Source organism: Columba livia, chromosome 5 (assembly GCF_036013475.1).
Source record: "Columba livia isolate bColLiv1 breed racing homer chromosome 5, bColLiv1.pat.W.v2, whole genome shotgun sequence".
NCBI classification, from domain to species: Eukaryota; Metazoa; Chordata; class Aves; order Columbiformes; family Columbidae; genus Columba; species Columba livia.
Genome location: NC_088606.1, coordinates 51,949,823 through 51,964,782, shown reverse-complemented (window position 1 = coordinate 51,964,782; position 14,960 = coordinate 51,949,823). Strand labels below are relative to the sequence as shown.

Sequence of the window (14,960 nt, the reverse complement as noted above, 5' to 3'; positions counted from 1 at the left end):
ACTGCGATCAACTGTTCTCCTATGTTAAAGAGGTGGATTTAACCCAAAAGGGCTGACTGGGTCCTGAAAACAAATCATGCAGCCCACTGTTCCTCAGTAGCCCGAGGGGAGAACAAGCCATCGGCTGCCAAATATTTATCAATGTGAATATGAGGGCGTTGTTTCTGCTGGCGGGATTGTGCCTAAGCCTTTAATCGTGCTGTGAGTACTGAATGTTACGTCTCAGCGGGAGCAATCACAGGCTTGATCTTGGCCAAGAGCTGGAGAAGCCAAGAGCCAGGGTTGTCCACCCACGCCTTCCAGCAGAGAGCAGAGCACACCCCACCCCGCGAGCAGCCTGCACGTGGCCCCATGTTGTGTTGCCCAGGTTTACACCAGCCCTACCCATTTACTGCACCAGCTCTGGAGAACTCCATGCACATGGCAATTTCATAACTCACTCTATTAAATGTCACCACTGATACAAATAAGATAAAATTTTTCATTACCCATCCCCTTGAGTAGTAGGGCACTTGGCCCTGACCCTCAGGCCTGTCATCATGGGCCTGATCCTTCTCCAACCAACTCTCCTCCACTCAGACAAGGACCTGCCTAGGGAGAGAGAGGATGAAGAGACCTCTTGTTTATGGAGATGACTTCCTCATCTAGTTGGTTCAGCAATTTGTTGCTTTGGGAAACTATTTTTATTCACCGCCAATGACGAAAAATGCTGTTTTGTGGGGGCTGGTGGTTTTTTATTTTTCCACTCTTTCTTGGATTTATTTTTAGGTTCCTTTGGGAAAGAAAAGAAGCAGAGTGCAAACTCAGAGCTTAGAGGACAGGAGACAGAGATCAAGGGAGAGTGGGGAGATGGGATTTACCCCTCTAGGCCTCAGGCCACCTTACTGCTTGTGGGCCTTAGCAGCCCATTGAGTAATTTCACAGGGAGAAGAGGACAGACCATTCAGGAGGTTGTGGGATTTCTCCTTCAGAGGAAAAAAAAGCAGGGACAGTCTAATGGTTTTCCAGAGAGCTAGAGTAGGATTTGTGATGGAAGACTTTCTCAGAGGTCTTACAGCACTTGATTGTTGTACAGCCCACATATCTTTAACATGATTACAGGAGAATTGCTTTGGGGCAAGAAACATCCTTCTGTCCTGTTCATCCCATGCTTAGCACAAGAGAATGCAGGATTTGACGCCACAGTAATACAGGCAATTATTGATACTCGTAGCAGCTTTTATTTGAAAGGAAAGTGGCCCTAGACCTTACGGTTGAGGCCTTGCATATATGACCTTTAAAGACTCACAGAAAACAGGAGTGTTAAAAAAATGCAGGACATTGAGGGTTTTTTATTCCTTGTCTCATTTGTTTTTTTAAGCCAGTTCCCAAATTCTGAAGGGTCACACGAATGGTTTTTGAACCAGTGATGCTGCATATATGCTGTCATGGTCTGTGGTAATAAACCTCTCACTGCGCACACTTAGCATCAAGAAAGATGATAAATTACCAACCCTAAGACTCAAAAGTGCACTGCAAACTGTAGGGTTGACTGAGTACCCAGAGAAGAGAAGCAGCCATCCAGCCTCCCTGACCTTTCAGCCCTATTCACACCAGGGAATGCACACACCTCTGTTGATCCCATGTTCTCCTACACCACTCTGCTGCCTCCTCTTGCCTCCTCCAGATCCCCTCTTTGACCTTTTTCTCTGCTCACCCTCCATCCCTGCCTGATGTCAAGAGGAGCAGTCCTACCTATACAACTTTCCCCAGACAAATGAATAGCAGGCTCATGAGTATCTCCTACAGAAGGCGCAATCTGTTCACAAGGGGTTTTGTTCCTCCTGAGACTGAGGGAAGGATGCTTTAAACAGCTGGGTTGCCTGGGTTTGGCCAAGCCCTCTAGAAAAGCTGATGACAGCTAACCATGGCTCTGCCTTTCCTGCAAACTTCTTAATCCCATGGGAACACCACTCTCACCTTGGCACTGCTTCTGTTCCTTGGCACCTTCTTGGAGAGAAACCTGGGCCTTGTCACAGGCAGCCCTTCACTAATAAAACCCTCTTTATTTTGGCAGGACCCAGCACAACTCTGGCAACAATAAATCCCAAATCAAAGGGCAGTTTGTCCTTTTTTAACCAGCATGGGTGCCTTCAGAGGCATTAAATAGGCCTCATGCAAGTGGGACCCCCTCCAGCCTGGGAGCGCTGTGGTCGCATGAGAAGTCCCCTCACACATCACCAGCCCACAGGGATAGACACGGGTTGGGTGCCTCTGTGCAGGAGCCAAACCTGGCTTCAAACAGCTGAGTGAATCATCATCCTTATGTCTTAGCTCAGTACTCTGCAGGTAGGTTTAAGGCATTTCCAGAGGATTTCCCTTCCCCTGCAAGTACCACTCACACAAACTTTTGTTTTACCCAGCCTGTTCCCAGCACTCTGGGATTTCTCTGCTGCCATTCCCCAGTGCCCCAGCTGAACTGGCTGCTGCCTCAAAGCCACCTGCGCTGGGCTGGGCTCTGCTGCTGTGGGGTGACACAGCGTGTCCTCATCTCCTCACCCTCCCTGTGCCACGGCTGCATTCTCCCAAATGACCTGCAAGCTGTCCCTGTGCGGCACCAGCTGCTCTCCAGCATCACATCCCTGGGGGGGATGCAACCACAGCACCCCGGAATCGGGTTTCCACAGAGCTCCCAGGGCACTTGGCAAAGGGAGGCAGCAATAGTTTCTGTGATGCTCTGCCAAGCCTGGGCACAGCCAGATCCTTGCAGGATTGTCCATCCTTCATGACAGACCCACCTCCCTCCCCTAAAGCAGCCACACGCCCTGCATCCTGCTGCGGGGTGCTCCTGCCCCTGCCCACACTGGGATTTGCTCAGTGCTGGCAGGATTTATCGCTCCACATGCAGGATTTATTCCCTTTCCAGCCATCCCCCACAACCAGAGCACTTTTTTCCCCACAGCACTGTATCATCCCTACCTCCCCTCACCACACGGTCCCCATTGACCCCACACACCTCTGCCACGCTTGCTTTAGGCTTTTCACACGGGCCCCTGGGAGCGAACCTGCAACACAGGCTGCAGTGAGTCCCCACTGCAAAGGTTTCTGTGGGCGATGCTGAGGACAGTGGGGCCAAGCATCCCCTCCAGAAGGCTGGGGAAGGTGCTCAGCCAGGGCCCCGGAGATGCCTTTCTCGGGCAGAGCACTGCCGGGGTGCTTCAAGCAGGAGGTGACGCCCCCGCAGGGGGGACACGAGGAGAAGGGCCGGAGCACGGAGCAGGTCTCCGGCGTGGAGCATGTTTGGGGGGAGGAGAGGGGCTGCAGGTTGACCTTCCCAGCCCCTAACTCTCCCCCTTGCCCACCCCTAGCCCATGAGTGCCCCCCCGCCCTGCCCTCCTCCCGCAACTCCAGCACCGAGGAAGCCGAGCCGGAGGCAGTGCTGAGCCGGATATGCAGCGACTCCCCGCATCCCTCCTTGTGAGTATCCCTCGCTCCTCCTGATGCCTTCGGAGGAGACGGATGGACGGACGGACGGGCAGCCAGAGGTGGACTAGTCTCTGCTATTTGCAAAGCTGAGGGGGAGGCGGGGGGGCGCGGACAGGAGCCTCTTCCCATATCCCCTTTCCCATCCTCTCTCTTCATCCCCTCTTCCCCCTCCTCCTTCTCTCCAGCCACGATATTCTTCCCACCAGAAATGGGGCGGGGGGGGGAGAAACCTGCCGGCAGGTGGAAGGAATCGGGAAATGCAGTCCCATCTGGAATCCCGCAGAGATGAGGACTCAGCCAAAAATAAGTCTCCTGCCTAAAAAAAAAAAAAAAAAAAGGCAACCAAAACAAACAGGAGAGAGGGAGGGCGAGGGGCCGGGCTGCTCTGCCGCACCGGGAGACCCGCTCCACCTGCCGCCTCGCAGCCGAGCGACCCTCTCCCATCCCGGCGTGGGACAGAAAGCAGAAGGCCCTGACAGACAAACAGACCGGCGGGAGGGGAGGGCTGCGGGGGGATGCAGTGCGGCTAGCTGGCAACTCCCCTGGAGCACCCCCGGCTCCTCCCGAGTGTTTCTTTCTGTTTTTATTTGTTTCCTTCTTTTTTGTTCTTTCTTTTTTTTTTTTTTTTTTTTTGTAGTTTATTTCCCCACTCGTGACTCGGGCGCGGGTCACGCAGGACAGCGGCCAGTGGGGAGGGGAAGACGAGGGAGAGGGGGAGGGATGCTGGCCGCTGCCGCCCGCTGCTCTGCCCCCGCCGCGGGGCCGGCGGCAGCTCCGCGCCGAGGCATCGGCTTTGTGGTCCCCGGGCGTAGCGGAGCTCCCTCCTCCCCCTCCTGCCTGCCCTCCTCTCCTCCCGTTCTCCTCTGCCCACTCCCTCGCTCCTCTCCCTGCTCTCTCCTCTGTCTCCCAGTCCCTCACTCTTTCCTGCCATCCTCCCTCGTCTCCCCTTTTCTACTCCTTCCCCTCTTTTTCTTCCCCTGCCCCCCGCCTCTCCATCCCCTCACCCCCGTTTTTCACGGGGGCGGATTTCACTTTGCCAGGGCAGAGCACGTTGACGCCACGGCAGCCACCACGGAGAGGACACAGGAGCCCCCACTGAGTCCGCCGTGCCCCTTTGAGGGGGTGGCCTGGACCCCAAGACCTCCACAGGGCCCCCCACAGGGCTGCTTCGCCTGCATCGCCAAGCCTCCGGCTCTCCGACAAGCTTCACCTGTCCTGTCTCCTTCTTCTGCCGTTTATCTCATGGAGAGCAAGAGCTGCAAAGGGGACAGCCTGCGGCCAGCAGTCCCGTGCAAGCACTCAGTGGAGAAGAAGACGATGACCAACCCCACCACCGTCATTGAAATCTACCCCGACACCACTGAGGTGAACGACTACTATCTCTGGTCCATCTTCAACTTTGTATACCTCAACTTCTGCTGCCTTGGCTTCATTGCCCTGGCCTATTCATTGAAAGTGAGTACTGAGCGTGTGGCAAGGGGTAAAGGGCGGCCAGTGAGGAGGTGGAACGTTTGGGGGTCGTGCCTGATGTAAATCATATCTTTGCTATCCAAATGAGAGGTTGCACCTGCTGGGAATGGGGATGGAGTGAGCTGAGGTGTGTTTTGGAGCAAGGTGTGTTGCAGAACCAGGTGTGTTGCTTCAGATGGGGAAGAGGTGCTTTGACTTGCTCTGGTACCCTCAGAGGCTCCTCTGTACCGTGGCAGCAGGGCAGGCAACATGGGGCTCACTCAGCTTGTGCTGCACCCACAAGCATCCCGGCACTGGGTCCCTTCTTTGGGATCCTCTTGGTTAGAGATCTTGTCAGGGTAGAATCTGGCAGTGTTGGGTGGTCGGGCAGAAGCAATAAGAAGCAGCCAGCTGGGACCAGGCAGCAGCAGGCAAGTTATCAGGGGGAGCGGCTGCCAAGGTGCACAGCAATCCTGCCTGTTCTCTTCTTGCCCTCTCCCTAATTAAAATACTAGAGCTGGTGGTCAGTTCGCCCCACCCCAAGCCCTCTAAATGCAAAGCCAAGCCCTGCAGACCTGCCAGCATTATAGGAATGAACCCCAGGTAGCTAAGGAGGGAGAAGAGAGCGCAGTGGGGCTTTGGACAGTGTCGGGGCTGAGGGGAAATAGAGCCATGTTGATGGAGAGGGCAATGGTGTGCACAGCCAGTGAAAGAGATGGGACTGGGTTACTCCTGGTAGCTATAAGGGAGATCAGCCTGGCAGGGATGGAGCCCAGCAAACAGGCAGCCCCTCAGCAGCTGCCAGGAGAGAGGGGCCTGGGCTGCCCTCCCCTTTGCTGCCTGCCAGCCTCAAAACTGACTGAATGGATGCATAGAGAGCCCCGGGCAGCTGGGTGGCCCAGGAGAGGAGCTATCTGATTTGTTTGGGCAGGCAACATTTAGAGGAAGGCCATGGCACAGACAGGCTTCGTCACAGAAGCAGATCAATTAACCCCATGCAGCCCCAGCGAGCTGGGGTGAGCACCCAGCACCACAAGGAGGCTGCGCCCAGCACCACAAGGAAGCTGCTCCCAAGCCTGTCAGTGTCCCTGTCAGAAAGGCTCAGAGTCAAGTCTGTGGACACGTGCCCTGGGCTCAGCCAGCACTGGTACCGTGGTGCCTGCCTCAGTTTCCCCTTTCTTGAGTTGGGACGTGAGCACCCATGTGACACCCATGCAGCAGGCTTCAGAGCTGTTTGGCAAGACATTTCATAGCTTAAACCATGCTGGGGCTGAGCATCACCACAAGCAGGACTGTCCCAAGGGCAAATGCAAGCAGCAGCAGCTTAACATGACCGGGGGTGAGGAAGTCCCTTAACACCCCCACTCATTTAGCCAACAAGGGAAGAAACTGGCCTCCGCCTTTTCCGAGTGTCTTTGCTCATCTGAATTTGCCTCTAATGATCAGCATCTTTCCCATTCAAGAGGCATGGTCACAGTAGGCTAAGAAAGGATTTCACATCACGGGGACATGGCAGTAGCGGTCCCCCAGCAGCAGGCAGCAGTGCAGGCAGGACAGCCTGAGGACTGGGCAGACCCATCTCCAGGGGACAGGACAGAGGGGTCTGCCGCCTGCAAGATTTTTAAAGGCTTGACCCTCGACACACAATGGAAGGGCAAAGCCCAGAAGTAACCCAGGGCCAGAGTTTCATGCCAGGACAGAGGCATGGGCTCAGTATCTAGCTGAGAAGGTCTAGATGACATAAACTCCAGTGTGGAAAAAAGAAGAAATGGTGATGAGGGAAGGCAAATGGACAAATGTGCTCCAAGTCAGGGAAAGGAAAAGACAACATGGCTGTCAAAAAACAGTCTTGGCTTTTGGACCACGAAGCTGGCAGCTGATGGGATGTAACGATGGTATCTGAGCAGACATGGATCTGTGCAAGTAGAAATAACACTGCACTTGGTTGTGGAGCTCCCCAGTGGCTGTAATTCTGCGGCATGGGGAAGATAGAAATAAAATGTCTCTCAGAGGTACAGGACAGAGCTAGCAAGTGGCCAAAGGGATGATGAATGCCCTCACAGGTTGCTGTTGGGATATGTGGTGAGAGGCAATGGGGGTGCTGGGGCATTAGCAGAAGGTCCATCCTGGAGAAGACCACTGGGCTGTTAAGAAAGACAGGATCCTTCTTCACTCACAGCTACTCTAGAGACCTTCACAACATCCTGGCCAGGCCGAATGTCAGGGTCATTTATCCATAAGCCTGTTGTTTGTATCTTCTCTACAGCCAATAGGGTTTTTCCCAGAAGTTCAGAGAAAGCAGAAGCAAGGAATGCCCTGGGGACAGATGTCACTTTAAGGAGACTTCTATTGTTGCTCTGCAGCAATTTAGCAGTAGATAACTTAAGTCCCAGTCTTTCTAGGATGTCTGTGCTCTGCAGAGACTGAGTGAGGTGCTGTAGGAGGAAGATGTGGGGAGCAGCACCTTCCCCTTCCTGAGCTCATGCTGGCACTCCTGACAGCAGAGCCCTTGGCCAGTGGAGCACAGGTTTCCTAGCTGAAGGACCATCAGGGTGCTTACGGCAATTAGCAGTTCCCAGGTTATGTTTTTTCCATTTCCTTCAAATAACTGAAACATCTAGCAATCTCAGGAATCATTGTTTTCATTATCAGAAATAGCATTTTCAATAGCCTGCCATATAATCTGTTTTTGCCAGATTCATACTGTTAATAAAGCAGTAAGTCCTTCGTGCCCCACATCCATGAGATGCTTCATTATGGACCTTAGCACACTCTAGTATTTTCACCAGTTTCAGGAGCACAATGCCCACACTGGAAGCAAGATGGCCTAGGTATATTTAAATATTACCATAAAGCTGTCTCCTTTCCCATGCCCACTTTTATTTGTTTTAGCCACAGCTGGGAAAACAGTACCTCCATGTCTGCCTGGCCTTTTGCATATGAACTGCAGCCTTCTAGATTTCTTTCTGTAGGGAAATACTGTTTCACAGTGACCACCATTTACTAAAAGATGCTGAAAAAAACACTCCAGCACCAAAGAATTTATGCTCTTACTCAAAGAAACACATGAAGTCAGGTGAGGGCAAAGTCTGTGACATCCAAGCCAAGTACTCTGTGTGACAGACACCCCAGCCAAGCACTCCAAGTAACAGTGTGATGACACATCTTGTCTTTATTTACAGCCGTAGTAGGCCAGATCCTAAGCAGATACAGCTTGCTGGACTGCAGTGGAGTTGCACCAACTCACATATCCCTCCAGGGGTTATTTCTAGCATCTTAAGCTTCTCAAGGTCAGCCTCCCAGAGCATAAGCAAGGCACTTACATGTAAGCATGTGTTGGTGCTGGGGAAGAAGAGATAAACAGCATCACCAGGGAAGTTAGAAACTCTAAAGTAACCTTAACCCCAGCCCAGAACATACGCGAGGATCTCTCCGGCAGCACCACTTTGGATTCACTTTGTTTTCATCAGGAGCAAATGCCATGGCTCGATATTCAACAGCTCACTCCCCTCCTCTTTGCCAGTTCCAAGTGGTAATGAATGATTCATCAGCACCTGGTGGCATGAGATCTCACTTCAGTTGTTAGGAGTTCCATCTCTGGAGACCACTAAGTCCTTCTCAGCACCCATTATGCCATGAGGTTGTAGATCAGAGAAGCTGGGATCTGAGATCAGCTGTGGTACAGATGCTGTGTTGTGGTTTTATAGAGATGAAGAGGGCAAGAAGCCTTGCTGGCTTTTTAAGTCCCACCAGCAGCCCACAAGGTTGCTCACAGAGTTTTTCTATCCCTCAAAACCCCCGAACTTTGTAGTGTGATAGTAGATCAGGAGAGATGAGCTCTCCTGCCTTCTCTCTGCCTGGCTCTTAGCACACAGCTCTGGGCACTGCTCTCTTCATGCGTTGGCCTTCCCCATTTCAAATGGAAGATGACCAGCACAAATCTGTAGCTATTTATTAACCCCAAGAATAAGAGAGGCTGTAGCACCTGACCTCTCAGGCAGGCTCTCAGACCACTTTTCGGGAGGAGCACTGGTTTATGGAAGTAGGTGAAATGCAGAGGTGACAGCCCCTTGATGCTGGTGCCGGCATGGTGGAGTTATGTTGGCTGGAGAGCTCTTGACTAGTTCACAGAGCAAATAAATCCAAGTATCCCCTCCAGAGCTCCTTATGTGTAGGGACGCAGAGCTCTGCAAAGAAATGGGTTTACAGACAACCAGCTGTGGGCTGTGTGCTAAAAGCTGGGCTGCCTTAAACACAGCCTCATTAGGCTCATTATCAACAAACCATTTGTCTCCTCCTGCAAGCTGAGGCAGCACTTTGTACCCACACAGCAAGTTCTCTGCTCCCAAAAAAGAGAGGGGCTGAGCCTCAGAACAGAGGGAGGGGAGGTGGCTGCTGAGGAAGGGACTGGCAAGGAGTGGGATGGTAGGAGCTGAGGGGTGTGCTTGTAGATGAAGCTGAAGGCAAAGCCCCAAGGGGAGGCAGGGCAGGAGACAGTGGGCAGAGAGAGGAGAGAAAGAACCCTCAGGCACTAGCGTGCTGGCTATGTTGGAGAAAAAGATGAGATGGAGATGTTGTAGAACAAGGTGAGCTGGAGATGGTGAAGAACAAGGTGAGATGGAAATGGTGGAGGACAAGGTGAACAGCAGGGAAGTGACAGGCAAGCAGGAACAGAGGGAAAGGCCATCACTGCCTTTTGCTGGTGGGAGAGAGGAGGAGGAATGGTTACATGTTAAACCACAAAAGTGGGCTGTGTTTTGTGGAAGGCCAGGCATGGAAGAGGACAGAAAATGTGTAAGTTGTCAAGTGAGACCAGAGACGCCTTGTCCAAGGTGATATCTCCAAAAGGGCCACCACGCAGCACGTTGGGGTACCTGGAGAAACCCTGCAATGAGCAGATGCAGGATAATTATCTTTACACACCAGTCATCTTAGTGCAAGGCAGGCCCAAAAATCTCCAAATAATTTTAAGTGAGGTGAGAATAGTCAAAGTGACAATGAGAAAAGAGTCTGTGACTAAGGAAACAAAGGGGGTGTTCAGCCTTGTGACCTTGGGGACCTGTCCCCCCCATGTCTCACCTCCTCCGCTGTGGAAGAAAGCAGTTTCCAGGGCTCCCAGAAGCTTGTGCACCAGTTGCCAGCATATTATGGTGATGGTGGCCACAGGAGCATGAAAACAGGAAAAGCTGAGGCTGGGCTATGAGAAAGACACTGGCATCTCCTTAAGGACAGAGTGAGGAAGGAGCTGAAATGCATATCTGCTGTCCAGGAGAGCTCCTCCTCCAGAGCCTGGGTCTGATGCTGCAGCAGGACATTGAGGGGAGATGTCTGCGAGCATCTTGGGGTGCAAGGAGGAGGTGAGGCCATCCTGGATAGATGTGGGAGGCTGGGGCTTTGAGTGGTTTGGAAGGAGAAACACCTTTCCATTGTGCTCGTGTGCCGCAGGGGCTCTGGAGCTTAAAGGCTCCATTGCAATATAAATTATAATGGACAATAAAGGATTATTTGCATGAGGGTGACCGTTGAAGCCATAGGGCACATGGGGAAATAATAAGGGAGGAGAGGAAGAGGACCAAGTACTCAGCAGAGAAAAGGCATCCAGGAAACCAAGGACAGAGCAGCTGGAGGAGAGCTAGGGAAGGGAAAGGGCAGAGAAAGGGCAGGGGGTTGCCAGAGACAGGTGGTGTGGCAGCACACCATGTGCCGCAGGGGTTGGCAGGAGCAGGCAGGTGAGACCAGCCACAGGAGCAGGGAGAGGAGGCACCTGGGTGCCCTTTGGCAGGAGTAGAAGGCAGCTGTCCATAACTTAATTTGGGCCCAAAAAGCAGGAAAGAGAAGCGATAGGAAGAACAAAAAAGGAGCTGAGAGGAAATGGTAGCTCAGGGGAGAGGGCAGTGTCCCTTGCTAGAGATGCTGAGGAGCAGCAGACGGGAGCAGGGCCAGAGGCAGAGCTGCAGGAAAGCCCAGGGCAGGGACTGCTGAAGCACAGCGTGGGAAAGGGCTAAAGCGCCAGTCACGAGTGTGAGCTGGTGTCAGGTGGGAGAGGCTGCTGGGAGCACTGGGAGAGGGCTGGGCACAGAAATTAGGGTAGCAGGGCGCCCTGGGGACAGGAGGAGCAGGAGGCAAGGAGCTGGGGAGAGCTCCTGGGGCCAAGAGGAACTGGGCCCAACAAGGCAAAGCAAGTGGCTCAGCGTTAGGAGGTTTGCAGAGCTCGATGTGCCAGCCACACTGGTCTGCTGGAGAAATGTTTGTCTGCCTGGCAAACACTGCCAGCAAACCACAGCTTGCCTGCAGCAGAGATAGATGTCCCCCAGCTGCAGATGGGTTACAGAGGAGGAAGAAGCAAAAGGCATTTGCTCTGCTCAGAGTTTGCCTCCAGCAGCCTTGCAGCTGAAGAGAAAAGGGTGTGAGAGCTTCAAAGAGCCTGCTGGGAGCAGCAGGAGGGATTTCTGGCCCAAATCCAGTGCCCCTGGGGCTCTGGCTACAGGGATCTCTGTGCTTCTCACTGGTAGGTGAGGAGATGCCAGTGCCCAGCACTGCTGTGCCCCATGGGTTTTCAGAAGGATGCTAAACCTACTGAATAATTTCAAAGGTGAGTCATCGCGGATATGCAGCTGATACAAAAAGCCATGCAGTCTCCCCAGCTGCTGTCTTACTGCCTTCCCAGAGGTTACATCTGCTGCTGGGAGCACCAGCCAAGCATGCCACAGAGCCATGCGTGGTTTGTGGCTGTCCCCTCTCTCTGCTTCCCGAAGGATGCCCTGTAACTGCTGAGCACTCAGTAGCGGGGTGATGGTCGAATGGCCCCGGCTCCAGCTGCAGGCTCCCAAAAGTGGGGCATAACAGAGGCTGAGGACATGGCACTGCAGAATGTAGTGTGAGGAGGAAAACAGAGCTCTCCATCTTGCCTATGTGCCTACCCGCGCCAGCTCCTGCAGGCCTCATGCCCAGAGCAGCCTCCATACCCATGGTCCAGGACTAATGAAGAGCAGGGGCTGCTTGTACAAAGAGGTTCTTGCTGGTGTGACAGAGGAGAGTACGTTGCTTGAGGGTCTGAGATGTGGTTTTGGAGACTCTACAAACCAGAGTGGCTCAGTGGGAACAAGGGGTTCAGTAACCCTTCCCCATATCCAAGCAAGTCACAGAAGGGTTTCAGGACAGCCCTGTAAGTAAGCACTGCAGGAGGGAGGGAGAAAAAGTCACTAAGATGTGGTCTGAATCCAGAATCACAGAATCTTTTCAGAAAGCTCCTGGTCGATAAAAGCCGTTTAATATTTCTAGGTAGGACTCTGGAGGCGGTTTTTGGAGCCTGCCACTGACAGCGAGCATTCAGCTGGCAGTACCCCAGCAGGGCTCATGCTGCTGGCAGCAAAGGCAGTGGGCAAAACATGCAGCTCCAAGGCCTGTGACCTCCCAGCCACAAAGTGGGCAGCATAGCAGGCACTGCCACACTATGCCAGACACTGGGTACCCCACTCAGATATGGGAAAGGGAAGAGGAGTAAAGCGTTCTGGTCCTTCCATCCCACATCCTTCTGGCTCCAGCTGCCTGGGTGTGCTGAGTGCTGGCTGATGGGGCAGTTTGGGGACAGGGACACATCCATTCTAGGATGGGATGGAGCCCAGCCCCTCGACTGCTGGGCTCAAACTGCAGAGCTGCTGCTGGCAGGCAGTGCCATCTGCTGCCTGATGATGCCGTTGCTGCCTGGCAGTGTCTTCACTGCCCGTTAGTGGTGTTCACTGCCTGGCAATGCCATCTGCTGCCTGGTAGTGCCATCCACGGCCCAGCTCTGCCATCTGCTGCCCAGCTCTGCCACCCACTGCCTGCTGGTGCCATCGCTGCCCAGCTGTGCCACCCACTGCCTGGCAGCCTGGAGGTGTGGACGGGCCAGTGACACTGCCATGCACTGCAGGGCTGTCCCAAGACAAGCCCATGAAAGTTCCGGCCTGTGGGATAATGAAGAGAGCAGACTGTGCTGTCAGGATTGAAAACTGCCAGTGGCAGAGATGCAACACAAGCCGCATAAGACCTGCAAAAGGATCTCATTAACCCAGGACTGCTTAATATGCTGGAGGCTCGTGCGCAGCCCTGGAGCTGCAGTAAGATGCCGTGCCAGGTTTCACCTGCTCAGCCCCTCAGTGCAGAGGGAGGCACAGGGATGCACACCAAAACCGCAGCCAGCCACCTTGTTCACAGGCCAGAGGAGCTGAAGCTTAGCAGTGCAGGGCCGGGGGGCTACAGCAGGGTGGGAAGAATGCTTTACTGCCCATGTGCATGGGGTGCATGATGACACCTCAGTTCCTTTGTGCACACTTGGGCTCCAAGTGACACTGCCCCATTCCAGGGCCCACAGGGACCTGGTTTGCCTGGCCAGTAGCAGCAACAGGTCACTTTTCCAGGTCTTTATCTGTAGGGTTTTCAGCCCACGGGTACTACAGTGCTTGGCTTCACAAGCTCAACGCACAGCAGAGCCGGGGTGCAAACCTCACTTCGGGGTGTTTTGCTGCACTTCAAGCATTCAAATGTGAAGTGGGACAGCCCAGCCCCTATCCACTGTACAGGTACCCTACAAGTGCATTGGCTTTTGTGGGTGTTGCTTGAAACAAGTTATGCCTTTTATACATCACCCTTTTTTCTTTTTTTTTTTTTTTGTCTCAGGTCCGGGATAAGAAACTCCTCAATGACTTAAATGGAGCAGTTGAAGATGCCAAGACAGCCCGGCTTTTTAACATCACCAGCTCAGCCCTTGCCACATTCTGTATCATACTTATCTTCATCTTCCTGCGATACCCCCTCACTGACTACTAGAGTGAGGCCAACAGCAGCGGCCGCCGCCAAAATGCCTCTATGCCAGAAGTGTCTGCAGTTGTTTCTTGTAGCAAGGACGCAAAAAACAAACAAAAAACCCCCACCACCACTGCACCTTGATTGCAAAAAAATCCAAGTAAATACATAAATAAAAATTAAATTAGTATCAGCCCAGCTGAGCATACCCTTCCTGCCTCCTAACAGTATGTGGACTGCTGTAGGAAAGGGTCTCACTCTTACACATGCACAGGGAGAAAAACAGACCAAGAAATACTTATTTTTTATGGCCAACAAGCTGTGTGACAAGAGCCTGCAAATCCCAGAGCGATGCATGCCTTGCAGCAGACAGCTGAGCTCTGGGGAGCAGCAGGGTCCTGCTGAGCAGGAGATGCATGCAGTGACAGATGTGGACCATGGCAGGGCTGGCTCATGACATATCAGATGTGTTCAGACCACTCCATCACCCCCTGACATATGGGGGTTTCTTTTCATTTTCCTCTCTTGAATTTAATCCACTGGTTCAAACAACTTCCAGCACCTGGAGAGCTGAGGGTATTAGGAAGCTCATGCTAGGGACCCTCAAAGCCTCCAGAGGAACCCCAAAGCATTAAAGGGCAGTTTTCTCAGTTTCTCCCCGGGATCTCCTGGCAATGCTGAGAAGGAAGGCACCTTCTGGAGAACTCAGCTAAGCCTCCCAAACTGAGTGCTACTGTATTTCTGTAAACAGTCAATAAAAGATACCTCTGATATCTGATGCTGCTGGGTTAATTCCTTCCTTAGCAGGGCTGGGCTCCTGGTCCCTACACGCTGGCAAGAGAAAATGCTAATGTCACCAGCAGCTGCTTGGGAGAGATTTAAAGCCGGAGTGAGGGATGATGCTGCAGGTCAGGGCCGCATGCAGCCATGAAGGAGGGCACAGATCCAGATTTAAGAGCAGAGACCTCAGCCAGTCTTGTGATGGTCAATCAATGGCAAGCAAGCAAAGGCAGCTGCAAGGGCAGGTCCCTCCTCCCCTGCTAAGAGCAATGTTGAAGACTGAAATAAATCATCACAGCTTAATCTTGCTGCTACAGCAGCACTTCCCAGAGTTGTTACCAAAAGCCAGATTTCAGAGACATCACGCATTTGCCACTGAACAAGGCAGGAGCTCAGAGGCCTTCCCAATAGCTGCCTGTAGGTGCCTGTGGTGCTGCAAATCAACACAGCCTGACTTGAAAACACCACAAAGGAATGGCAAG

At 53.0% G+C, this 14,960-nt stretch overlaps 1 protein-coding gene across 4 annotated transcripts; it reads left to right on the top strand.

Moving 5' to 3' along the window:
• The first annotated feature begins 2,623 nt into the window (after positions 1 to 2,623).
• IFITM10 (interferon induced transmembrane protein 10) lies at positions 2,624 to 14,471 on the top strand. 4 transcript variants are annotated; one of them, XM_065065113.1, is made up of 4 exons: positions 2,624 to 3,259; positions 3,348 to 3,456; positions 4,506 to 4,920; positions 13,573 to 14,471. In XM_065065113.1, the coding sequence occupies exons 1-4, from the start codon at positions 3,094 to 3,096 to the stop codon at positions 13,720 to 13,722; spliced, it is 840 nt and encodes a 279-aa protein (XP_064921185.1). In that variant the 5' UTR covers positions 2,624 to 3,093; the 3' UTR covers positions 13,723 to 14,471. The 4 variants fall into 4 exon arrangements, with proteins under 4 accessions (XP_064921185.1, XP_064921184.1, XP_064921186.1 ...); XM_065065112.1 differs by having other exon boundaries at positions 2,624 to 3,456; XM_065065114.1 differs by lacking the exon at positions 2,624 to 3,259 and having other exon boundaries at positions 3,379 to 3,524.
• The last annotated feature ends 489 nt before the right edge of the window (positions 14,472 to 14,960 follow it).

What these genes read in the sequence shown, in the direction of transcription:
- IFITM10 (XM_005499345.3), top strand. Translation starts at nt 3,751, where the DNA reads ATGAGGACTCAGCCAAAAATAAGTCTCCTGCCTAAAAAAAAAAAAAAA. An exon ending in CCCTGGCCTATTCATTGAAA is followed by an intron (nt 4,921 to 13,572) that starts GTGAGTACTGAG and finishes TTTTTGTCTCAG; the next exon opens with GTCCGGGATAAGAAACTCCT.